The sequence below is a fragment of the Drosophila hydei genome, unplaced genomic scaffold, assembly GCF_003285905.1.
Source record: "Drosophila hydei strain 15085-1641.00,03,60 unplaced genomic scaffold, DhydRS2 tig00000060-arrow-pilon, whole genome shotgun sequence".
Lineage (NCBI taxonomy): Eukaryota > Metazoa > Arthropoda > Insecta > Diptera > Drosophilidae > Drosophila > Drosophila hydei.
In genome coordinates this window covers 8418142-8444036 of record NW_022045656.1, presented here as the reverse complement: position 1 = coordinate 8444036, position 25895 = coordinate 8418142, and the positions used below count along the sequence as shown (strand labels likewise).

The window sequence follows — 25895 nt, the reverse complement described above, 5'->3', positions numbered from 1 at the left end:
CCCCAAATCTAATCAGTATTCGATAGTTGCAATAAGGCCTAAGCTTATCAAATCGCCGCTGCATGGTGGGGCGCAGAGCATAAATAGAGGTGAAACTAATCCGCAGTGACAATCGCCAGTGTGTCGCCATGTCGAACAGAACGCTGTTAACTCTGTGCTGCCTGCTGGCGCTGTCACTGCCCACGTTAGCCGATTACGACTGGTGGCGCTCAGCGCAGTTCTATCAGATCTATCCGCGATCCTTCAAGGACAGCGATGGCGATGGCATCGGCGACCTCGTGGGTAGGTGACTATTGATATATATAAGAAAAAGCCGAATTCAATTACCCATTCTGCCAGGTATTACACAACAGCTGAGCTACCTGAAGGAGATTGGCGTGACAGCCACTTGGCTGTCGCCGATCTTCACGTCGCCGATGGCAGACTTTGGCTACGACGTGGCTGACTTCTACAACATCGACCCGATGTTCGGCACTATGGAGGACTTTGACAATTTGTTGGCGCGCGCAAATCAGCTGAACCTCAAAATCATATTGGACTTTGTGCCCAACCATTCATCCGATGAGTGCGATTGGTTTGTGCGCTCTGCCGCCGGTGAGGAGGAGTACAAGGACTTCTATGTGTGGCACACCGGCAAGGTGGTCAACGGCATCAGGCAGCCGCCCACTAACTGGATAAGTGTGTTCCGCGGCTCGCAGTGGACCTGGCACGAGGGTCGTCAGGCTTACTATCTGCATCAGTTCCTGGCTAAGCAGCCGGATCTCAATTACCGTAATCCCAAGGTTGTCGAGGCCATGAAGGATGTGCTCCGATTCTGGCTGCGCAAGGGCGTCTACGGCTTCCGCATCGATGCCGTGCCCCATGTCTTCGAGGCAGCGGCCGATAAGAATGGCGACTTCTTGGATGAGCCGCGCAATGAATACGTCAGCGATCCCGAAGACTACTCGTACTTGCAGCACATTTACACCACAAATCAGCCGGAGACCATTGATCTGGTCTATCAGTTCCGTGAGGTTATTGAGGAGATGAACGTGGAGCTGGGCGGAGACGATCGTGTGCTGCTGACTGAGGCATACGCCCCGTTGGATGTCCTGATGCAGTATTACGGCAACGGCACCCACAACGGCTCCCAGATTCCGTTCAACTTTGAGCTGCTTTCGAACCTGAACATTAACTCCGACGCCTACAAATATTCAGAGCTGTTGCACAACTGGCTGGACAACATGCCCGAGGGTCAAGTGGCTAACTGGGTGCTGGGCAATCATGACCAGAGCCGCATTGGCTCGCGCCTGGGCACGGATCGCATCGACTCCATCAACATGATGCTGCTGACGCTGCCCGGCATCAGCGTCACCTACCAGGGCGAGGAGCTGGGCATGGAGGATGTCTGGATCAGCTGGGAGGATACCGTCGATCCGCAGGCATGCCAGTCCAATCCCAATGAGTTCGAGCGCCTCACGCGTGATCCAGTGCGCACGCCCTTCCAGTGGAACGACGAGCCGCTAGCTGGCTTCACCGACGGCCCAAAGACCTGGCTGCCCGTCGCTGACAACTACAAGCTGGTGAATGTCAAGCGGGAGCGCGGCATTCCGCTCAGCCATCTGAACATCTACAAGCAGCTCCGTGCCCTGCGCGACCTGCCCACGCTCAAAAGAGGCGATGTCACTGTCAATGCCGTTGGACCCAATGTGCTGGCCATTAAACGGTTCGTATCTGATTTGGCTTTCAATTGACAGTTTTCCGAGGACTCAACTAATATCTATCTGTAGCTCTCTGAAGAATGAAAAGTCGTACATAACTGTTATTAATCTCAACAACGACGTTGAGCTGGTTAATCTGGATGCTGTGTTTGCGGAGCTCACAGCAGAGCTGAGCTATGTTGTGGTCAGTGACAAGAGTCTGCGGCGCAAGGAGTAAGTGACAGTACCTAAATACGGAAACTTTAGTCTCAAATTGATCTCTTCTTATTGCTCTTTTAGTGATCTCACCCACGCCAATTCAGTGCTGCTGATGCCCAAGGAGGGAATTGTCCTTGCCACTGTCTAAATGAAATTCTTTTATATAATCTTAACTTAACTTAGCTTATCTTAAGTGTCAGAAGTAAGATTATTGAATTAAAGCAACAAATTTCAACAATGTTTTTTCGGCTTATCAGCTAATTAGGCTTAAGGCCCCAATTAAGATTAACAATCTTTTGGTAATACTTCGATCGAAGTATTTAAATAGTGCCAAAGCTCATTAAGAGCTGATTTTATCATGCCACAAGCTGCTATCGATAGTGCGAAACACTATACAAAATAATCACAATTTTTGGCAGACTGAGTAAAAAGTCGATTGCCTGATATGAATATTATCAGCTTGTATCTAAGTTCAATTGTTGTATTTATTCCAAGTACATCAAGTTTATAGATTTCTGTAATAAGTAGCAATTATTTCGAGTAAAGGCCACTCAAAATAACAAAAAACATTCACATTCATGAGGCAAGGGGTAGCGGGGAGTGAGGACTGTGGCATATTGCCACAGTTCTAGTATTAACTGTAATCTTTATGAGCAGCATAAAATGCACTGATTAAGCTAAACAAGACAAAACTCGATGACTCAGGCCAGCCAGCGCAGCACAATTGCCTCGTACGGCATGAGCAGCAGCCTGTTGCTCAGATCAATCGTCTCCCTGAAAGAAAGCAGTGGAATTAAAGAAGCTAAGCCTTGGGTAGCACACCAACTTACCCAGGTCTGTGCCGCGAATAGGCAGTAACCAGCATATACTCAAAGACCCTGTCAGCGAGACCATCGATGATCTCAATGGCATTGCCCATGTTGACCAGAATGCGATACTCCTCATTAAGATTATTGGTGCTGTGTTATGTGTGGATCAATTCGAGTTGCTTAACAATTACTGCAACTGCTGACTTACCGCACAATCTGCAAAACCTGCTCGGTGAGCGCCTCGTAGGAGAAGCCGTCCTTCTTCTTGAAGGCCAGAAAGGCGGCGCTGCTCTTTAGCTGCTGCAGACCCTTGAACACTTGCAGGGAGGAACGCGCCACGCCGCGTTCTGTTTGCACATTGAAGCGCATATAGTCGGGACTGACTGGCAGCCAGGGGCTGTCAGCGGTGGAGAAGTCGGCATTTTGAACTGGAGCCCACTGCATGGGGGTGCGTTCGCCATCGCGGCCATCGCAGGAGATTTCCGTGCATTCAGTCGCCACATTCGACATGCCAATCTCCTCGCCGTAGTAGGTGACCGAGGCGCCGGGCAGTGCGTTCACAATCACATTAAGCAAATCCACTTTGTGGGCGCCCATGCGATTAGCCACGCGCTGTGTGTCATGATTGCCTATCACCCAGTTGGCGGTCTGATGCTGTGTCCACATGGTCTGCATCCAGTAGTCAATGGCGCCCACCACATCCCTGGCCGTTGAGTGGCCGCTTAGATACATCAGCTGAAAGTTCATGGGCAACTGTGTGCCCAGCCGCGTGCCATTGCCAAAGTAGGCGCTCAGCGTTTCCACGGGGCTGTAAGCCTCGGCGAGCAGCACACGCGTCGGACCGCCGTGTTCGGCCTGATACTTCAGCAGAAAATCGCGCCACTCGTACATGAGCTCCACGGTCTCCGGCTGATCCTTGGTGTAGATATGATCCAAATAGTCGTAGCTGTTGGGGTCGCTGTTCCAGCCACTAAGCGGCTCGTCGCGATAGCTGCCATCGGCATTGCGTTGCTCGTAGATGTGTGGCACGGCATCGATGCGAAAGCCGTCGACGCCACGATCCAGCCAGAAGGTCAGCACGTCCAGCATGTGCTCTCGCACCATTGGATTGCTGAAGTTCAAGTCGGGCTGCTTCACCTGGAACTGATGCAGGAAGTACTGCTGGCGTGTCTCGTGCCAGGTCCACTGTGGCCCGCCGAAAACACTGACCCAATTGCTGGGCGGCTCGCGTTCACCTGTCTCCGCGTTCAGCTTGCCATCGTGCCACACATAGAAGTCATCGTAGCCATCCTCGCGATTGACTGACTTCTGGAACCACTCGCACTCGTCGCTCGAATGATTGGGCACAAAGTCCAAGATGATCTTGAGGCCAAGCGACTTGGCCTCCAGCATCAGAGCATCGAAGTCAGCCAGCGTGCCAAAGATTTCGTCGATCTGCTTGAAATCAGATATATCGTAGCCGAAGTCGGACATGGGCGACTTGAATATGGGCGACAGCCAAGTAGCCGTAATGCCGATTTCCTTGAGATAGCTCAAACGCCGCGTGATGCCATTCAAATCGCCAACACCGTCGCCGTCGCTGTCCTGGAAGGATCGCGGATAGATCTGATATAGCGCTGCATTCTCCCACCAATCGATGTCCGTCGAGGCGGCTGCGCTGCTCACGAATAGCGCCGCGAGCAATCCGAGAAGTAATCGCGTTGACATGTCGCCCGCGTTTGAGTGTCGCCAAATCAATTAGCTAATAACAATTGCTTTTGCCATGTTGCGATAGGGATTGCGGCGATAACGCCACAAACTGAACAACGTCAGCCCAGTTTTATGGCATTCTAGTGAGATAACACAAGTTGCGCCTCTGCTCCACGAGTGTGTATTGGACGCATTCCTAATTGAATTAATATTTAAATATTTGTTTACTCTAGTGCATATTGGAAGAGTGCAGCTATTTGCGTCTTTGGCTCTCTCAGCTATCATAGACCAAGAATAAACTAACCAATTTTAGAGCAAAGTGACTCGTTTTCAATTAAAAATATCTAGTGGATAAGAACGATATCTGTGACCTTATAAATCATGTTTATAGTTTGGGTTTTTTTTTGGCAAATTCATATATGTGTGCACACGGTATGCTTTAGTCGAGCTGTCTGACATTGACTTATCAGGAATATGCGTCGGCGTCGATGTTGCTGTCGATAGCAACTTGACAACTTGTTTGTCCTCTTCGGAATTGCAAAAAGCTGTCATAAAATGGTTTTATGTGACCCGAGCATAACATTCAGAGACCCAAGGGCTTTGTTTTTTTCTTCTCCTTTTACGATGGGGAACCGAAAGGTTTTCGATGCAGTCAGATTGTCTTGGAACTCAGTCAAAGCGCAAAGACTGTTGTCCCAAATGACTCAGACTTAAAGTGAAAACATTAAAGAAAAGCCAAATCATAAAGTACGTGATATTTATGACTTAAACAGCCGAAGTTCTTGATAACATTGGGCTGCAAATAAACCGTTTTCAAACTTGTCGAGCGTTATAAACAAAGTGATATTTTTAAAATAACAAAAAAGCCTAATGTTATAAATATCTAGAATTAAATAGTTTTGTGGCTCCCTCGAAGGGAGCCGCTGCGCCTTCTCCTTGACGCCATAAAATCCCAAAGTCTTTCTTTATTTTTCTTTATTTTATATTTATGATGTCACAATCTAAATAAACAGCTGCAGTAGGGCGTGACCGACTGCTTAATACCATTATATGGTGCAAAACGAGTTCAGCTTTGATATGATCCAAGCCGTGGACCATGTGCTAGAGCTGATTCAACTTCAAATTTTGACTATTTTAACTCAGAAACTCTGGAATTCCAATTCCACTTTTAGCTTATTTCCGCGTCAGTCAGTAAGGACCTATAATTTCTTAACACAGTAACTTAACTGTCGAACTGTGTAGCTTAGGGTCTACAGCTTTAGATGACATAGATCCTTTTTAATTTGCAACATTTTATTTGATGCCTTCAAAAACTTACCTTAAGTCTTGCGTAAATGCATTGAGAACATTTACTTTAGCCCAATTATCATTCAAAGACCGGAGATATATTCACTTCCCGAATATGCTAATATCTCAAGTTTTTAATATACTTATGAATTATAGGGGGCGTTTATGGGCGCTCCGAGTAGCCGTTATTTTAAAATCGAAACTATCGTTACCACATGCTTCAAACTTCGAGTCTCTAGCTTTAACAACAGCGTAAAACTTCAAACAACTTGGCAGAGAAAGGGACCGCAAGATGAACTGTGCACAAAACTTATCAACTCTTTGGATCTATTAAATATATATATATATATATATATATATATATATATATATATATATATATAAATATATATAAAAATATAAAATAAATATAAACCCACTAATTAATACTTGTTCACTAGTCGAATAGAGGCTTTAGAAGCTAACAGGCGAATGCTTAATTAAGGAGCTCATCAGTTTAATAATTAATTTAATCTAGATTCAATCTATTTTTTCTTTGTATGTTTTCATTTAATTATAAATTAAATTTAATTATTTTTAAATATTTTGAATAAATTGAGAATTTAATATTAAAATATATAATATATTATAGCTAATCTCACTGGCTTATTCATGAAACCTGTTCTTGTTTCATATGATAGTTGTTAGTAAAGTCACGGAAGAACGATTTAAAATATAAATTGCATCTCTTCAAGCAATCAGTTCTTTAGTTTTATATATTTAAATATGTTAGCAGGTTTAGTCTGCAGTCTGCCTAACATACAGAGAACACATATTACTCATTTCAATTTATATACAATTAAAATTCTCTGCAAATGTCCATAGAATTTAAGTGTTTTTTTTTTAATGTTATTGAGATAAACATACGTTTTTTAAAAGCTGTTAAATATAAATTGGTAAATATATTTAAAGAGGGAAAAAGGTAGAGAGTGCAAGAGAGATTGAGAGAGTGGGAGTTTATTTAACACATCTCTACAAGTTGAATTATGTGAGCTCTATAGCAACTGCCATTGAAATAATAATTAATATTTTATTCCCTTTTTTCGTTTATTTATTTTGTAATAAACATTGCTTTGCTAATACATAGAATATATAAACCATTATAAATAAATTCAAAAATAAAGAATTACTAACGCCAGTTAAAATAACTCCACAAGGATGAACCAATTATGGAAGATTTGCAATTTCTTTATTGCCCATCTGCACCACTGCCTATTGGAAACTGGATTTGGGAGGCTTGTGGTGCAGTGCTGACGCGCTTGTTTTAAAATGCGAACGGGTTTCGGTCTGAGCTTGTTTATGCACCTCAGCAATAATATTAATTTGATGATGTTTCTTTAAATTGTTTCTAAGCGCAAATATTTTTGGTAGGGGGCTCGGCGGGTAGACTCATAACTCACAGAGCTAAGTGTTTGGCGGGATCAAGTCAAAAACTGGACACAATTTATATTGGGCAACTCCCACTGAAGTTGTATAAAAGCTAACGGCTGGCCCAGTTGGAGCATCAGTCAACGTTCGTTCTCAACGGTCTCCAACTGCACGAAAACCATTTCAACATGTTCAAAATTGTAAGTAGACTCCACTGAGTTCTGTCGCCGACAATGATCCACGTTCTTGCAGGTGATGATCTGCGCTATTATCGGCCTGGTCGCCGCTGTGCACCACCCGATTGAGCACCGCCCACTGCCACACATCCCAGCACCACATCCAGTGCCCGTTCATCACGGCGACGAGTCTCACGCCGAAGTGGTGTCTCGCAAGGATGATGTTCGTGCCGACGGCTTCGATAGCAGCCTGGAGACCAGCAACCACATCACACGCTCCGAGTCCGGCGACGTGAACGGCAACATCCAGGGCGGTTTCGGCTGGATCTCCCCCGAGGGCGAGCATGTTGACATCAAGTACGTTGCCGATGAGAACGGCTACCAGCCATCGGGCGCTGCTGTTCCCGCCATTCCCGACTATATTGTGCGCTCCATTGCCTGGAACGCGGCGCATCCCCAAGCTCCCGAAGTCCACAATGTCCATCCCGGCGCTCACCACTAAAGCAACTTCAGCTGCCAAGCCCAAGATTGCTTTAAACAGACTTGGAACGTACAACGGACTAGTCTCAGAAATATCTTCATAGTTGATAAGTTCTTCACAGCTAATGAATGTTGTTGGCTTAAACAACTAACAACGTTTAATAAATACCTAATTGCAATGAATCGAAAATTATAAAAATTCTTTTATGCTACAATTGAAGATTGAAGTCGTCTAATCTTTTGGCTAAATGCTGAAAATAATTGAATAGGTATTGAATAATTATATATATATATATATATATATATATTTTATATATTTTTATTTTATTTTACATATTTATATATATATATTTTTTTTTTACTTTTACTATTCCAATTTTTGCAATTTTTGCACCCTTTACTTATTAATAATATGGCACAAGTAAAATTCTTAAGATTTGAAATTTTGTAATTTACATTATTTATTCTTAAGCCAGATTATTAACATTTAGAAATTCAGGAACTTGTGTTATACTCTAGTATTTATTTTTGGAGTTCAAGCTAGCCATAAATATGTTTAAGTTATCTGAATGATAACAGCAATCTGTGCTGCATTGATAGCAAAACTTTCTGCTGAACTGTTCGTTGCTCCAAACAAATATTTATTTTATTATATTCAAATTTGTATATAAAAGCTGATGATAATTGGCAAGACTTTCCAAGACCTGTGAGTTGAATACAAATGCTTTTGTCTCTAAACTCGTAAGTTCCAATCCGATGATCGTAAATTCCCATGCGCCCCCGCAGTTCCCTTAAAGGCGTCAAGACCTGGTCAACAATACTCTTAATACCAATATTCAATGATTAAGAAAATCATATCCAAAAAATTCTAACACCAATCTGATAAGAGTTAAAGTTATTTATGCTAAGAAGGCAACACAACAGACTTAAAATTGTTTTCCTTCAACTTAACTTAACTTAGCTTCTCAGTTTATCAGTTTTCACATTAACACCTACATTAAACTTTAGTCAATTGTGACATTAGCAAGGTTATCAAAAAAGTTATGACAAATAACTGACTTAGAAAAGAAATATTGTTTTGAACTAAGAGTGCTTGGAGGCTCCTATGCTTATCTCTCAATGAGTGCCCTTAGTGGTAGGGGCTTATGACTTGAGAGCGTTGTTAAATCTTCTTTACTTCCTATCAGGTGATTATGAGCAAAGCAAGTGACAAATGCCGCTGTGCTTCAGTTGCAGTAACAACAACAACAACAACAGCAACAACAATCACAGTGATTGAAATAATTTTCCATTATAGCTAATTGCTGTTGGGTAACATTACAATCTAATGTGAAATCGGCTAGCAAAGTGCTTAACAACAATGACATTCGAATGGGTATTATTTTCGGAATGGTAGCTCATGAAACTATGAGAGCAACTTGTTTGCCCAGCAATCGAAATGCCCACTCCAAGTGAGCAGAAACCTTTATCGATCGCCATAAAAGGCCCCAGTTGGACGTCAGTTAGGACAAATTCATTAGACATGCGCTCGCTGACAGTCGTTGCGGTCCTCTCGGTGGTGCTGGGGCTCACGTGCGCCACTCAGTGGTGGGAGAATGGCAACTATTATCAAATATATCCGCGCTCATTTCGCGACTCCGATGGCGACGGCATCGGAGATCTGAATGGCGTTACGGAGAAGCTGCAGTACCTGAAGGACATTGGCATCACAGCTGCATGGCTGTCGCCCATATTCAAGTCGCCCATGGTGGACTTTGGCTACGATATTGCGGACTTCTATCAGATACATCCGGAGTATGGTACCATGGAGGACTTTGAGCGCATGATTGCACGCGCCAAGGAGGTTGGCCTCAAGATCATTTTGGACTTTGTGCCCAATCACTCGAGCGACAAGAGTGAGTGGTTCATCAAGTCCGTGAACGGTGATCCCCAGTACAAGGATTATTATATTTGGCACAATGGCAAAATCAATGAGGAAACCGGAGAGCGTGAGGCGCCAAGCAACTGGAACTCCGAGTTCAGGTACAGCGCCTGGGAATGGAACGAGGTCAGGCAGCAGTATTATCTGCATCAATTTGCGATAGGCCAGCCGGACTTGAACTATCGCAATCCCGCTGTTGTCAACGAGATGAAGAACGTGATCAAGTTCTGGCTAGCTAAAGGCGTCTCCGGCTTCCGTATTGATGCGATTCCCTATCTGTTTGAAATTGAGCTGGATCGCTACAACGAGTACCCCGACGAGCCGCTCTCCAATGACAGCAGCTGCCCAGATCCGGACGACCACTGCTACACGCAGCACATTTACACCCAGGACCAGCCCGAGACCTTTGACATGGTTTACCAATGGCGTGAGCTAGTCGACGAATTCCATACGGAACATGGCGGAGACGAGCGTTTGCTCATGACTGAGGCCTACACCAGCTTCGAGAACATCATGAAGTTCTACGGCGATGGCGTTCGCAACGGCTCGCACATTCCCTTCAACTTCGACTTCCTCACGAGCATCAACAATGCCTCCAAGGCAACGGAGTACGTGGAGCACATCGAGAAGTGGCTGAACGCCATGCCTGCTGGCGTCTCTGCCAATTGGGTGCTGGGCAACCACGACAACAAGCGCGTGGCATCACGCTTCGGTGTCCAGCGCATCGATTTGATAAACATTCTGCTGCAAACGCTGCCAGGCCATGCCGTCACTTATAATGGCGAGGAGCTCGGCATGACTGATGTATTCATTAGCTGGGAGGACACCGTTGATCCCAGTGCCTGCAACTCCGATCCGGAGCACTACTACGACAGATCTCGAGATCCTGCCCGCACACCCTACCAATGGGACGCCTCCTCAATGGCGGGTGAGCAAGACCTTAATCTGTTGTCCTTTGTCTATGTTAAGCCATTCTGATTTTTCATTTAGGTTTCACCTATGCCGATCACACTTGGCTGCCCGTTTCGGATGACTTCAAGACGAACAATGCCCTGCAACAGCTGCGCGCGCCACAATCGCATCTGCAGATCTTCAAGACGCTCGTGCGTGTGCGACAGGAGCCATCATTCCGTACTGGTGCACTGAAGATTCAGGCTCTGGATGATGATGTCATTGTCTACTCTCGGTGCGTAACTACTTGACTTTCTCAGCGTTCATTGCGCTAACCTAATTTTGCACTTTCCAGTCAAAAGGAGGGCAGCGACCTGTATGTTATTGTGCTGAATCTGGGCAGCACTGCCAAGACTCTGGACCTCACCAAGTATTTCAGCTTGGGCGCACAGGCAGAGGTCATAACCAGCTCCCTTCAGTCGCAGTATACAAATGGCGATACCGTGACGACCTCAGCCTTTGTGGCCAACCCCAATGTGGGCACCGTTTTGGTAGCCATTAACTAAAGATTCAGTTGGTTTATCAACTAACTTTTAATTATAATAAACTGCTAACAAATAATAATAATAAAGGCTGAGCACCTATTTCCTTTCACGCAAGCGCAGATGAAGGCCGTTCTCTGATTTTAGGGTCAAGACAGCCGATAGGATGGGATCGTATTTGTGGCCCTGTCGCTCTTTCCTTTCCTTCTCCTCCTTGGGCAGGCCCAAATAGGTGTTCAGAGTACCATCCTTGGAAAGCAGCTCATCCACGGCGGGCAACACCTCGAAGGTGCGCACGAGCTTCGATATGACAGTCTTCAGCTCCAGCAGAGCGAACTTTTGTCCAATGCAATTGCGTGGACCTGCGCTAAAGGGAACATATTCAAAGGGCCCCGGTTTCTGCTGCTCAAATCGTTCCGGCGTGAAACGATGTGGCTCCTTGAAAATGCGCTCATCGTAGCCCAGAACGATGAGGCCCAGATTAAGGGTGGTGCCCTTCGGCATAATGGTGCCAACTGTAAATAAATAAGAGAGAGTGAGATTTGAGATCTGAAATATTAGCTATGAATTCTCTAGCTTACGTATATCGTAATCCTTCTAAGTGTAGCGACCGATGAAGGGGACGCTGGGATAGACTCTTTGCGCCTCCTTTATGAAGAGATCCAGGTATTTCATTTGGGAGATTTCCTGGAATGTGGCATCGCGATGCAGCTCATTGCCCATGACGGCTCGCTGTTCTTCAAAAAGCTTTCGCTGCGAGCAGAACAACAAATTTTAATCTACTTTTAGGCGGCTCGGGTAATTGCACGTTACCTGCTCGTCCGGAAATCTGGAGAGTATGTAGCCAGCAAATGCTACGCCCGATGTTGTCGTGTCATGGCCCTCAAACATAAATGTGGAGACCTCCTCGTAAATCTCCTGCTGGTTCAAAGGGCGCCCATCAATAGTGGACGAGAGCAGAGTATCCAGAAAGGCCATCTTCTTGCGGGAGAACTCGCTGCCTTCATTCGTCTTGGCGGCGCCCGTGCGATGGGCCTTAATGCGCTTCTCGATGATGTCGTTAGTGAAATCTTGCAGAATTTTCAGGGTCTTCGCGTTGGCGGCGTAATCGGGGGCAAACCGATAAAGCAGGGCGGAACGCTTCAGAGGACTAAATGCCCGCATGTTGATGCTGTAGCACATGCTACAACGAGACAGTCTGTAAGTGTGGGTGGCTCGAGCGAAGGGCTTAGAGATACTTACTCCTTAAAGGCCTTCACAACTTCAACGGTGTCTCGCTGTTCAATTGCATTAATCGGCACTCCCATGGCCGTGTCGCAGATGACATCCAGGGTTAAATAATGCGTTTCGTCCTGAAAGTCTATGATATTATCGCCAGCCGAAACTTCCTTAAGCCGCTTAATGAACTTGGCTGAGTTTTCGTTCATGACTTGGTGAAAGTCTTGGAGTATATTAAAATGGAATGAAGGCGTTATCATCTTGCGGTGCTTGTGCCATTTGCTGCCTTTGCTCGTCAGCAGCCCCTCGCCCAGCCAAGGATGTAACATTTCATAGATATCCGACTTTTCTATTAGCGTATTGCTGTTCATTATGACCTGAACAAGGAATAGAAGTATCAATTAGGAAAGCTCTAAAAACTATGCACTCGAGACTTACCTCCAGATGCTTGGGATTTGTCACAAATATATTCGAATAGTATCCGATCCAAAATCGAAAGTTATCCTTGTCATATTTATGCCAGAACTCAAAGAAGGTGTTCAGAATTTCTAGGCGTTATTAAAGTAATAAAATTGCATTTTAATTGACAAAACAATTATACGATCATCACAGCTAATTTATGAATAGCTATCATTTAATACTTAAGTGCAGGCAATTTTCCAATAAGCACATTTTCCAATAAGTTATGACATTTATGATACACAATCCAGTTCCTCTGCCAATGCTAATTGTATATAATTAAATTCAAAGTCGAATCGCATATAGTTATTACTGTCTGATGTTTGTCAGCGCTCAGCGCGAAAGTAACTTATCATTAAAAGCAATGCTCAACAATAAAAACAGTAGTTAGTCCAATACTAAGTTCTTATCAAAAGTCTTCGAAGTTTTTAACTACACGAATATTACTCAATCAGTATTTTATAACGACAAAGTCCGTTTCGAATCACACATTAAATTTTTAGTTATTTCTTGACATAATTAAAATGAAAATAAACAAAAAGAAAGTTAGAAAAACAATTTGTTTAATTTTATAAATCTTAAATGAATATTGTTCAGCCAGATATGTTAATTAAATGTCTTGATTGACAGACAACTTAATCAGCAACTATTCCCATTTGTATTTGCTTCGGACTTGAGACTAATTTGCCTTAGAACAATAAGTTAAAAGCACAACAAACATCAGAGCACTACTTGGGAGTGATCGACTAGTAGACACATTGAACCTAATTGACAGGTGCCTTAACACATTCTCAATTATTTTTATATAACTGTATTTGCTGAGCTTATATTTATTCATAGGATTTCTATTTGCATGCGAAAATTGCGCTCATTATATAATAAATAGGCTCCGATTTATGCCTAAAAAAACAAAACTCTCCATACCAGTCTTAATCGATGCTGGGAATATGTGAGATGAATAACGATTGGCGTGTGGCGCATATATACATTTTTAATTCTAGAGCGTCAGTGAGACAACTAGAATCTATATTAATTTAACTCATCATTTATATTATGCATACCTAAGTGAGATATATTTTAGTATAACGCAAGGTATTCAATGGATATAGGCTATAAAAATGCGCACACATGATTCTAATGTGAATAAAATAACAAAATTATGCTAAACAATTATATATATATGTATATTATATATATTATATATATATGTCTTACTAAAAAAATAAAAAATTAAAAAAAAAACTATGAAACACATATAAATAATTATTTAATTATAATAAAAAAATTTTAAAAATATTAAAGTTTTAAAACAGTAGTTCCAAAACTACAAAATAATAAAAAACTAAATTATATTTGTCTTATGTTTAAGTCTAATGCTAATTTGTAGTCTTGCTGCTAGACTAATAAGCAAATAAAAAAATTATAAAAATATAAAGGTAAAAATAAAAAAATATGTAATCAATATAAAATTAATAATAACAAATAATTATAATTGACTTAAGAGTAAAGCAAACTGTTAGCCAGTGTTTCAATGCTTTCAATAGCGTGTCTAGTGATAATTAACACGTGTTGTATTTGTATTTGTGTTTATTTCCAGACGAATTTCTTAATTCAAAAAAAAAAAAAAAACCAAAAGCTATTAGCAAAGTAATGAACATTCATGGCAACAGCTGCCACAGCTATCAGTGAAAATTATGGCTGACAATTGCTGTGCAGATCTGATATTGAAGCTGTTGCTCGTTGCCAATTCATAAATGCTTTGACCCGAATGGCATTTCAACTGATGATATTACAGAATTGTCATCGGCCATAATGCAATTCGAGAGAAGGCAATTAGCGAGTTAAATGAGCCATTGAAAGTTTTCCAACATTTTTTCTTTTCAACTATTAATTTAATGTTCCAGTTACCCGATGGACTTTTGCCCATTTGGTGGGCATTGCCAAGGAACGGCACTGCGGACGGGCCATTCAACTTGTTCAGTAGGCGTTTCTTTTTGGCCACGCGCAGCTCGAGAAACACATACAAAGTGAGTGGCAATGCTACAAATGCATACACGATTAACCACATTTTTGGAAACGACGCGACGAACTCGCGGAAGCAATCGAAAAATTCAACGAAATTTCGATTAAAGTCGTGTTTATTCGTTAAGCACTAGATACGAAATACTACCAGCTTGAGGCTGCGCACAACTTAAATACGAAATCGGTAGTTGCATCTCAGAGCAAACAACTTCGAATAACTCGCGGGTTTCAGCTTATCATAATGAGTTGACAGAAAACCAAATGAGAGAGTGAAACAATGAGAGAGTGAGACAATGAGAAGGCACTGTGCTCAATGTGGATGAATGTGATATAGAAAGCAAATGGATTAACAAAAAAAAAAAAAAAAAATTAACAATCGCGATCAGTCGTTCGACCTGTAAAGACGTGAATTCGAACAGCCTTCGCTTAAGCTCTACTGCTGCAGAGTTCTAAAAATAGAACTTTGCGGTGCATTCTTCAACGCAACAGCAACAAAAACCGCACACGCAGCGTTTTCTTATCGCTTGCTTCCGCGTAACTCAATTGCTTTAATTGTAATTTACGAAATTTCGTCGCTTGGCGCGAGTGCGCCTGCACTCAAAAGCACAATCCGCGATGACATCTAATGTCAATGACCGCGCTACAGCTGTAAAGGTAAATGCAGAAATGCAAGCCCAGCTTAACGTTGTGATGGCAAATAGGCAAGCCTCCATCATGCCAATAAACTCAAAAATAGATATCGCCTCCGTGCAAGGCATCACTAACAACAAAAACACGAAACGTAAACAGCCAAATTCACCAAAAACCATCAAGAAAAGGCTCATCTTCGACGAACCAAGCACCAGCAATGCAGCATTAATATCAGAAAATCGATTTTCACTGCTCGTAGAAGAAGATGAAGACTACAGCGAATCACCTGTAGCTCCAGAAGCCCCAGTATTGACCGACCAGCAAACTACACCGAAACCTCGTCCGCCCCCCATATGGTGTCCAAACATCAAGTCTGTGGCCCTACTTCAACAGATAATAGATAAAGTAATTGATGCTAAATCATACGTAATTAAGCCAAAGAAGAATAACATAGGTGTATTAACCCAATGCAGTGAGGACTATCGCAGAGTTATAGACCACTTTACTAAGCTGGAATTGGAGTTCCACTGCTACCAGCTTAAGGAGGACAAACCATATAGAGTCGTGTTCAAAGGGCTTCACTCCAGCACTGATACAACACTAATTAAAAAGGAATTGGAAACCAAAGGCCACACAATTACAAATGTGCACAACCCACTGAGCCGTATGGACAAAACACCGCTAAATATATTTTTTGTTGACGTGGCTCAGGCCCCCAACAACAAAGAAATTTTGGACATTCGAGTTGTCTGCAGGCAACGCTGCACAGTGGAACTGCCAAGAAGATACAACGACCTGACACAATGCCATCGCTGTCAAGAATTTGGACACACACAACGCTACTGCCACAAAGCTCCCAGGTGTGTGCGTTGCGCCGGGAAACACGCATCCAAAGACTGCACCCGCGAAAAGGACCAGGCACCAACTTGTGTGCACTGTGAGTTACAGCACCCAGCCAACTATAAGGGCTGCCAAGTATACAAGCGGTTGCGCAAATTGCAATCCCCAGCACAAAAAAGGAGTCCCACACAAACACCGTCTACGGGTCCGAGTACTGCTTCCGAAATTACAAGGCCCCGGAGCATTACCCAAGCCACGAGCTTTGCAACGCCTATTAGTGGTGTTTCTTACGCACAGGCCGCTAGAGGTGGACCGTCAAATAAGAATACCACAAGTGACACTTTGTTCACTGAAATGCTTCAGCAACAACAACGTCAGTTTGACGCAATTAATGCCGAGCTCAAAGCGATGCGAGAAGTACAATCCCAACAAGCAACCATGCTAAACAGTTTAATGGCCATCATAACCAAGCTTGCCTACAAATAATGGCTTTACGTGTGGGTATCTGGAACGCCAATGGCCTGAGAAACAAGACTCAGGAACTGGCTGCGTTTCTCTCACAAGAAAACATAGATATAATGTTAATAACAGAAACTCATGAGTGCCCCACTACACAAATTTTCGGATACGAACACTATCAGGCTCATGGTGAAGGAGCAAACTGCTTTGGTGGATCCTCAATCCTCATACGAGCAACAATACCGCATACACCTTTACTGTCAATTTGCAACGCAACAATGCAGGTCTCAGCCATCACCCTGCCTACGTCTATTGGAGCGATCGAAGTTGCGTCAATTTATCTTCCGCCAAACACTGGTCTGTGTGATCATCACATGGAACAGGTTCTAGGCCAAAGGTTGAATAAGACCCTCATCGGCGGCGACTGGAATGGATGGCACCCATTTTGGGGAAGCAATAGTGCGAATCGTCGCGGAGAAGTCATATTTGAGGCGATTCAAAACTTACAATTCAGCATATTGGCGACTGGAGCCCCCACCCGTTACCCAATTAATGGACACAGGCCCTCGGCAATCGACTTCGCTGTCTACAAAGGCATCTGTGACCGGCAATTGACCATTGAAGAATCCTTGGACCTATCCTCTGACCACCTGCCACTAATAGTCACAATCCACGCGCAGCCACAGCCCTTGCCCATTAGGAAACAACTACTGCCAGCAGGATCAGATTTAGGAGTCTTTAGGCGCGAGCTCCATTACTCTTTGCACATAGAAATGGAACTTAACACTCCTGAAGACGTGGACTACGCAGCAAACAAACTGCAGGAAGAAATAGTCAAAGCTGCGCACCAAGCCGCCCCACCATCTTGCCAAACAAGACAACAGTCTCCGTACAACATCCCCCTCACCTTGGAGGCCCAACACCTACTAATACACAAAAGATGGGCCAGGAGACGCTGGTTAAGATTACGCACGCCTGATGCCAAATCCACGTACAACGAAGCCACGAGGCATCTTAAAGCTGCTCTCGCCCTGCTTCAAAAGAGGTGTATCAGCGATGCGCTGGTACGAGCTGAATCGCCCACTGACGCAGAGTTTCAATTATGGAAATTTACAAGAAAGCTCAAACGGCAGCCAATACGTCGACATCCCATTCGGAGCATTTCTGGTTCCTGGCACATTGGTGACGAAGCTCAAGCTGAGGCTTTTGCAAACCACCTTCAAGACCAATTCACGCCGGTGATTACCGCAGAGGCCTCAGAAATCGAAGCAACAGAAGACATCGTTCTCTCGCCCCTCCCAGCTGAAGACCAGATAACTGGATGTACAAAAGAAGAGGTTCTTGAACACATCAGAAGAGTGAAGGCAAAAAAATCCCCTGGATATGATCTAATAAACGGCAGAGTCCTTAGAGCACTGCCTGACTCCACCATAGACTACATAACTATGGTGTACAACGCCATGCTCCGCATCCGGCACTTTCCAGCCTGCTGGAAGCGCGCCGTGATTGTGATGATTCCTAAGCCTGGCAAACCCGTGGGAGAAATTGAGTCGTACAGACCAATTAGCCTGTTGCCAGTACTCTCCAAAATATTCGAAAGAATATTTCTGGAACGAGTACTGACACATCTGGGACGCCAGGAGGCCATTCCAAACCATCAGTTTGGCTTCAGGAGACAGCATGGAACACCGGAACAGGTTCACAGAGTTGTGCACCATATCCTTGGAGCCTTTGAAGAAAAGATGTACTGCTCTGCCGTCTTTTTAGACATCAAACAGGCGTTTGATCGAGTTTGGCACCTGGGACTGCTGCAGAAAGTGAGGACCACCCTTCCAGCCCCATTTTTCGCGTTGCTATCCTCATACCTTATTGGAAGAACCTTCCAAGTGTCAAGGGGGCAAGCAGTATCCTTGACTAGACCAATTATGGCTGGAGTACCACAGGGTAGTGTTCTAGGCCCAACACTTTATACTTTATTCACAGGAGATATGCCAACTCCCGAGCCAAATATAGGAAGTACAGATGCAGTACTCATAGCGACCTATGCAGATGACACCGCCATCTTATCACGTCACGTATCTGCGCAAGAAGCTTCAGACTCACTACAAAAATATCTGGACTCTTTCGGACGCTGGGCAAAACGGTGGTGTATCACCATTAATGCACAAAAGTCTGTACATACTACCTTCGCCACTAGAAGAGGAGATTGCCCAAGCGTTGCATTGGGGCCCACTATTCCCAAAGCCTCAAAAGTAAAGTACCTTGGTATCACTCTTGACAGAAGGCTGACTTTTAAAGCGCACATAAGTCAAGTAACCTCAAAATGCAAAAGCAAGCTAAAAACCCTCGACTGGATGCTGAGAGCTTCAAGCAAGTTGTCTTACAGCAGCAAGGCCGCCATCTACAAGGCAATAGTTGTCCCAACCTTCGTATATGGTATCTCTCTATGGGGCTCCTCGGCGAAGACTACAAGGAACAAAATTCAGACCCTGCAGAATAAAGCACTACGCAGATGGACTGGAGCCAGCTGGTTTGTAAGAAACTCAGTCTTACATAGGGATTTAGCAATTCCCACAGTTGCTGAACTCATTGGGCGACACAGTTCAAGATACGCGGACAGACTTGCAGCGCATCCTAACCATCTCGCAAGCAACCTGGCTATAAACAACAATAGGCGAAGACTGAAGAGATTGCATCCTCTAGACAATATAAGAACTAATTAAGATAGTAGCTACAAGTGCAGAATAATTGGCATATCTGCCCTCCCATTAGTTAAGGTTTAGAGCTAAATGCGCTATAGAGTCTAAGACAATAAGCTGCAACAAAATAAAGAAAAAAAAAAAAAAAAAAAAAAAAAAAAAAAAAAAAAAAAAAAAAAAACAAAAATTAAAATCATTTTTAGCTAGACTAAATAATAATAAGAAGCGCAAGTGCTTCAAAGGCACCTGCATTTTCCGTGAATCACTTTTTAGTCTATTCAAAATTTCTTTTCGTTTTTTGTTATAGTTTTACATTTTATTTATATATTTAAACTTTTTTAAATGGCTCATCGAAACGATTTCTCTCTTCAATACTGTAAAGCAACCTGGGCCCATACTCAGTGTGTACCAAAGCTTTATTTTCAAATCAAACTTTGCGTATAAGTGAGAAAAACTCTTGAACTTTAGTGAAATAAACTTGAAATTTAAAAAGTACTTTTTAAGTCTAACGAACAGTTTTTGTGTAACAAAATAAGGCATAAAGTTTTTAATATTTCTATAAAAAAAATTGCAATGCGCTTTAATAGAAGATCCTCTCGTAAAGATTAAGCAGAGTCAATAAAAGTTTTCTGTCTCATAATCTATATATATATTTTTTTTTTTGCTTATATATATATTTATATATATATATGTATATATGTATATATATATATATATTTCTCGTTACTATAATTATAGAATTCTCGTAGACCTTATATTAAATAGTTAATTATTATTCCATTTCATTTTATAAATCCACTCAGCACAAGTTGAATAGTTGAACCAGAGTCCATATAAGTTTATGTAACTCAGATATAATATTTTCAATAAGTTAAAATTTATAATATAATATATTATATATAATTAGCATAACATTAATTTTTTATTATAATACCATCAATATCAGAGCTGGCCCTAGAAGGTAACTAGAAGCAAAAGTTGTGTCTATAATTAACAAATACTATAAACTATAATATATATATATTATAATAAGCATTTGTGTATTTATATGACATAATAAAAATTACTAATCTATACAGGCGTGTGCAATAAGAATATAAACAAATCAAATGTAATACATTATTCATCTCATTTAACAAGTATTTCGCTGTTGTTTAGCCTAATGGACAGCTCGTGTTGGATATGAAATAAAACTCGGCGTCAGATAAGAAGTTTTGCTCAGTAGGAGAGCGAGCCAGCAATGCAACAGCTCCCAGACTGGATTACATTTTCAAGATATCACAAGACAACAAACATTTACTATCAGCTTCGCGGCGTTTGTTATATTGAAACAAACTATCAACTCGTGTTAATATGTACTGAAGAGAGTTCGGTTCGGCAACATTTGTTTTGTTTAATTTTCAATTATCAGCGGCTAAAACATAAACAAACTGGAACAACAACTAAAGAGAGACAAATTAGAGATCCACTCTTCTGTCTGAAAAACACAGTGTGAAGAGCAATATTTGTTTATATTTTGTTATCAGCACAGCTAATTTTATGAGTGGCACCTAAAAGTATGCAAGATTTTCATGCACGTTGTTGAGGGTTTGGGTCTTTGCTAAGTGTGAAAAATATGCATCGAAATTCTATTTAACGTTTCATACGCTCAAATGAATGAAAATAAAGTAATAGTTTTTTAATATCAATAAAAGTAAATTTAATTTAAATGGAAAATTATATGATATTAATATATTAGTATAACTTTAAAAATGAGACTAGTCGCCGAAAGCAATGCATAGCTCAGCACTCACTAACTTTCTGTGAATGTAATTTCGTTAAGATAAAGATTTGGGAAATATTCTTACTATAAATGCAACAATTCTTTTAAAATTTTAATAATTTGCAAGCGTTACTATGATGTAAGATTGTCAAATATAAGCTGTCAAGCTAAACTCAACAAAGAGCAACCATAAATTGTTGAATATATTATCAAATAAACAAAGTTTGCCAACTCAAAGTTGTAAGGCTCTAAAAAACAAGTATTACCCAGTTTATTAACTAAAGAAAGCTGTATGACTGAGAGAAGAAAACAAAATTGTAATCAATAAAAATTTAAAAAATCGATATTAATTCACTTAATAATTTTGCTTAATTTACAGCAAAATTTCTATGTATTAAATATATAAAATATATAAGATATAAAAGGAGATTTTTATAAAGGTATTCAATTCGAAAGTTTATACAAAGACATGCATTGATGTCTATTAGCAGGCAGCTAGTGTAAAATTCTCATGGTATATATACTATTTATAAACTCTAAAAGCTGTCCCATAATTTAGGTATTTATCAAAATATTATTAAGCCTTTACTTGATATTGCGGCGCAAGTTGCAATTTCGTAGTCTTTTGTCAGCAAACACAAGCTACACAAACTGATTGGCCTTATCAGTTTAATTATGAGGTGACCCTTGGACTTACACGTCATAATTGAAATTGACGCGTGAGTCAATGCAACTGTTAATTGGGTTATTAATTATGACAGTTATCTTACAAGCAGCGGCCATAACCAGGTGCAATAATTGAACAGGTAATTGAAAACTGCTGTAATTGACTAGCTCTAATTGTTATGATTGTCTCGAACGGTTGCCGTTTGATGAGTGTGTTTACAGTGCGAAACACCGTGTAAGGGGCGGTGGGTAGCTAACAGTTAGATAAGCTATCGATTATGTTATCGCAAGTTCGCCTACGACATTTTGGCAAAAAACTTAAGACCGCTTTCTATCGAGGTCGTTCAGTAAGCAAACGAACTGCGAATAGAACGGACAGATATTGTGAAATATTTATATATATTTATTTGAACTAGAATCGAGTCAGGGTTCGTACAATGTTTCTGCTAGCATTGGCCATTCTTTTGGCCACCATTTTGGTGGTCAAGGGCGTGAGGATATTCAATTACATAGATCACATGGCCGGCATTATGGAAATGATACCGGGCCCCACGCCATATCCGTTTGTGGGCAATATCTTTCAGTTCGGACTGAAGCCAGCCGGTAAGCATAATAGATAGAGCCCCCAGCTCGCAGCCTATATTTATGCACTATTTCGACGCATGTATGAAATTGTTATTTTCTCATATTTTTTGCTGCAGTTCCACTTGCAACATTAAGATCTGGATGCACGGTTTTATTATCTCAATTTATATAAATATGAAGATGTATCTGTTTCAGCAGCATGCACTTTGTTAGCTTTGCAATATTTCTAGCAATTTTCATCAGATTCTGTTCTCGCTCCCTTGGGCGAGCCGGGTAGGCAAGACGCCCGCACAATTTGCTGAGTAATTTTGGTGTTGTTTCTCCTGAACGTGCTTGCCAAGTAATCATTCCAAATGCACAATAGCTGGAATACAAAACGCTGCTCAACAATTGATAGCTTTGCCATGCTTCGATGACATCGGGTGGCTCCTCCGGGCACCCTTCAGCCGTCTGTGCGCTTGCAGTGTAGGCATCCTGCTGGCTGCTGCCATTGCCATTATCCTTGTTTGATTTTACACTCACAGATACTTGTCGGTTTGCTCATTTCTTTTTCATTTTCTTGGCTCGCTTTGTGCATTTGGAATTACATTTGAAACTGTTTCCATATTAAGTTGCGGTAAAGTCCATGCATAACATAATCATAAAAAAGTAAATCTAATAAAGTCAAAACTCATTAAGACGCACTCTCACTCTAACTCGCTCTCTGAAAACTTCATTAGATAACTGCACTGTAAGCGAATCAAGTTTGCAAATTGAATTGTAAGCAGCATAATGCGTACTCTTAGCATTAGTTGGCCCTGCAAAGGACTGCCAACAAGCAGTCTATTAAAACTATTAAAACAAACTAGTTCTCACAGGAAATTACAGCTTTTGGCAAGTTGTGAGCCTTGGAAATTGAGCTGCCAAATGCGAACGAGAACTCAATTATCAAGAATGATATAGAAACCAATTATGCTATGGCTTACATGGGTATTTCAAGTCGAAAGTAAATTTACAAAAATATAAAAATAAATTCTTAGAATTAGACGTGAGAGAACTGACTCAAATTCATTTGCTTTTATTTTCCATAGAGTATCCGAAGAAGATATTGCAATATTGTCGAAAATATGACTTTCATGGCTATCGCTCGTTGGTCTTCCTGCAGTATCATATAATGCTCAGTGATCCGGCGGAAATTCAGGTGAGTGCTGCACAGTCCACTTAGCTGCAAGCTAAACACTTACGTGGCCATTGACAGAACATGTTGTCGAGCTCTTCACTGCTGTACAAGGAGCACTTGTATTCCTTTCTACGCCCTTGGCTGGGCGATGGCCTGCTCACGAGTTCCGGTGCCCGTTGGCTGAAGCATCAGAAAATCTATGCGCCGGCTTTCGAGCGCTCGGCCATCGAGGGCTATTTGCGTGTCGTGCATCGAACCGGGGAGCGGTTTGTGGAGAAGCTACGCCAGCAGTCGGAGTCATCAAAGCCTTTCGACGCCCAGGAGCTGGTGGCCAAGTGTACACTGGATATTGTGTGTGGTAGGTGGTTACTGCTGCCTGCTGGGATGTGGAGCATGTTCAGGTTGCGGGCGCAGACATTCCGTTGGAAAAAACTTTAAGCATTTGTCATGGGCATTTTGTGTTTTGGTTAACTTTCTAGGTTGCGGTTGGCGCAGCGTTGCACTCGTTTATTTTTGTAATTTATTATGGCCATTTTATAAAAAAGATTTATTACATAGAAAATTGCTACAAGTGCCAGAGATTGTGTGGTGAAAAAGTTTTGCAGAGCAGAGTCTATATGCTTGTGAGGCGTCGGAGAATGTTAACATGAAATATTGAAGCAATTGAAAAATTAGTAAAGCCGATAAGAAATCTTAAAGTAACACATATTTTATTTATTTCTTGCTGACGAAGGGCCGCCTATGCTTAAAGAGTTTGAATAAACATCTTACAAAGTTAAAGTTTCTACTCACAACAGAGAACGCAACCGGAAGGGCTAGCAACTCGTTGAACGATGAGCCCTCAGATCTGCATAGCGCCATCAAGGAGTAAGTTTTTGATTTAAGAATTTTTGCTAATGTCATAATATTAATAATCTATTCTATTGACCCTCTTAGCCTCTGTGATGTCGTGCAGGAGCGCACCTTCAGCATAGTCAAGCGCTGTGATGCGCTTTTCCGTTTGAGTCCTTACTACCTGAAGCAACATCGCGCACTACAAATGCTCAGGCGCGAAATTAAGCAGGTGAGTTGTGATAAATAATAACTGAAATATAAAACTCAACTCGCACACTTTTCCCTTAGACAATAGCACAGCGGAAACTGGAGTTGTCCGCTAATAAAGTTAGCCAAAATAAACCTTTCATGGATGTTCTGCTGTCCGCCAAGCTTGATGGAAGCGCACTCAAAGATCGCGATATAATCGAAGAATTATCCACGTTTATATTTACAGTAAGTAGAAAATGCATATAGAATCTATATAGCAACATCTAAAATGTTCTTCAATAGGGCCACGATCCCGTCGCCTCGGCCATCTCATTTACTATATACACGCTGTCGCGTCACCCGGAGATACAGCAGCAGGCATTTGATGAGCAGCAGCGTATCTTTGGCCAGGATATCTTTGCAGAGGCGGATATAGCGCGACTCGAGCAAATGCACTATCTGGAGCTGGTAATACGCGAAACGATGCGTCTGTATCCAGCTGTGCCGCTTATAGCTCGCACCAATCGCAAATCCATAGACATAAGTACGTAATCGAAGCTGTTGAGAGTTCAATTCATCCTTTATTATCTCATACAGACGGCACAAAGGTAGCCAAGCGCACAACTGTCATCATGTGCCTCATTGCTATGGGCTACAACGAACGGTACTTCGACGAGCCCTGTGTATTTCGGCCGGAACGCTTCGAGAAGGCCAACACGAACAGCGGCATCGAGGCCTTCAAGAGTGTGCCATTCAGCGCTGGCCCCAGACGCTGCATCGGTAAGCATTAACCGCCGCTGCCAGCTCCCGACTTGACATTCACTTACTCCGCCCAACAGCCGAAAAGTTTGCCATGTATCAGCTGCAGGCATTGCTCTCTCTCCTGCTGCGACACTTTGAAATACTGCCCGCCGTCGATGGTCTGCCGCCGGGCATCAATGACCACACGCGAGTGGATTGCGTGCCACAGAGCGAATACGATCCGGTGCTCAACATTCGTGTAACGCTCAAATCTGAAAATGGCATACAAATCCGGCTCAAACAACGAGTTGCAGCGCAATAAAGGACTCTATCAACCACACATATTCAACGTAATTGAAGATGTTCCAGAGCTCATCACATTTAATTTATACACTTAAATATATATGCTATAACAATGAGTTCACATCACGACAAAGGCTTTGTTTGTTTTAATATTTAATATTTTTCTTTTTTCATATCAAATTTACTTTGATTGTTTCTTCCACTTGGATATTTTCAGTTGATGCTGTAA

At 42.2% G+C, this 25895-nt stretch overlaps 6 protein-coding genes across 6 annotated transcripts; 4 read left to right on the top strand and 2 right to left on the bottom strand.

Moving 5' to 3' along the window:
• Positions 1 to 107: 107 nt before the first annotated feature.
• LOC111596384 (maltase A3) lies at positions 108 to 2154 on the top strand. The gene is made up of 4 exons (XM_023310590.2): positions 108 to 282; positions 340 to 1705; positions 1770 to 1913; positions 1980 to 2154. The coding sequence occupies exons 1-4, from the start codon at positions 129 to 131 to the stop codon at positions 2044 to 2046; spliced, it is 1731 nt and encodes a 576-aa protein (XP_023166358.2). The 5' UTR covers positions 108 to 128; the 3' UTR covers positions 2047 to 2154.
• Positions 2155 to 2360: 206 nt separating this feature from the next.
• On the bottom strand, positions 2361 to 4430 carry LOC111596385 (maltase A2). Its single transcript, XM_023310591.2, has 3 exons — positions 2916 to 4430; positions 2729 to 2857; positions 2361 to 2672 (listed from the first exon to the last, which is right to left on the bottom strand). The coding sequence occupies exons 1-3, from the start codon at positions 4412 to 4414 to the stop codon at positions 2600 to 2602; spliced, it is 1701 nt and encodes a 566-aa protein (XP_023166359.2). The 5' UTR covers positions 4415 to 4430; the 3' UTR covers positions 2361 to 2599.
• Positions 4431 to 7219: 2789 nt separating this feature from the next.
• Positions 7220 to 7768, top strand: LOC111596378 (larval cuticle protein 2-like). The gene is made up of 2 exons (XM_023310583.2): positions 7220 to 7290; positions 7343 to 7768. Exons 1-2 carry the CDS (start codon positions 7279 to 7281, stop codon positions 7766 to 7768), a joined length of 438 nt encoding a protein of 145 aa, XP_023166351.1. The 5' UTR covers positions 7220 to 7278.
• A 1483-nt stretch (positions 7769 to 9251) lies between these two features.
• LOC111596379 (maltase A1) lies at positions 9252 to 11190 on the top strand. The gene is made up of 3 exons (XM_023310584.2): positions 9252 to 10595; positions 10658 to 10853; positions 10914 to 11190. Exons 1-3 carry the CDS (start codon positions 9269 to 9271, stop codon positions 11122 to 11124), a joined length of 1734 nt encoding a protein of 577 aa, XP_023166352.2. The 5' UTR covers positions 9252 to 9268; the 3' UTR covers positions 11125 to 11190.
• Positions 11133 to 14936, bottom strand: LOC111596380 (cytochrome P450 4e5, mitochondrial-like). The gene is given in 6 exon segments (XM_023310586.2): positions 11133 to 11615; positions 11682 to 11853; positions 11914 to 12283; positions 12343 to 12695; positions 12757 to 12866; positions 14686 to 14936. Coding segments are annotated over 6 exon segments (1581 nt in total). The 5' UTR covers positions 14846 to 14936; the 3' UTR covers positions 11133 to 11199.
• Positions 14937 to 22206: 7270 nt separating this feature from the next.
• Positions 22207 to 25793, top strand: LOC111596392 (probable cytochrome P450 4ad1). Its single transcript, XM_023310598.2, has 9 exons — positions 22207 to 22458; positions 23511 to 23620; positions 23678 to 23957; positions 24397 to 24466; positions 24536 to 24662; positions 24722 to 24868; positions 24926 to 25166; positions 25220 to 25402; positions 25462 to 25793. Exons 1-9 carry the CDS (start codon positions 22293 to 22295, stop codon positions 25683 to 25685), a joined length of 1548 nt encoding a protein of 515 aa, XP_023166366.1. The 5' UTR covers positions 22207 to 22292; the 3' UTR covers positions 25686 to 25793.
• The last annotated feature ends 102 nt before the right edge of the window (positions 25794 to 25895 follow it).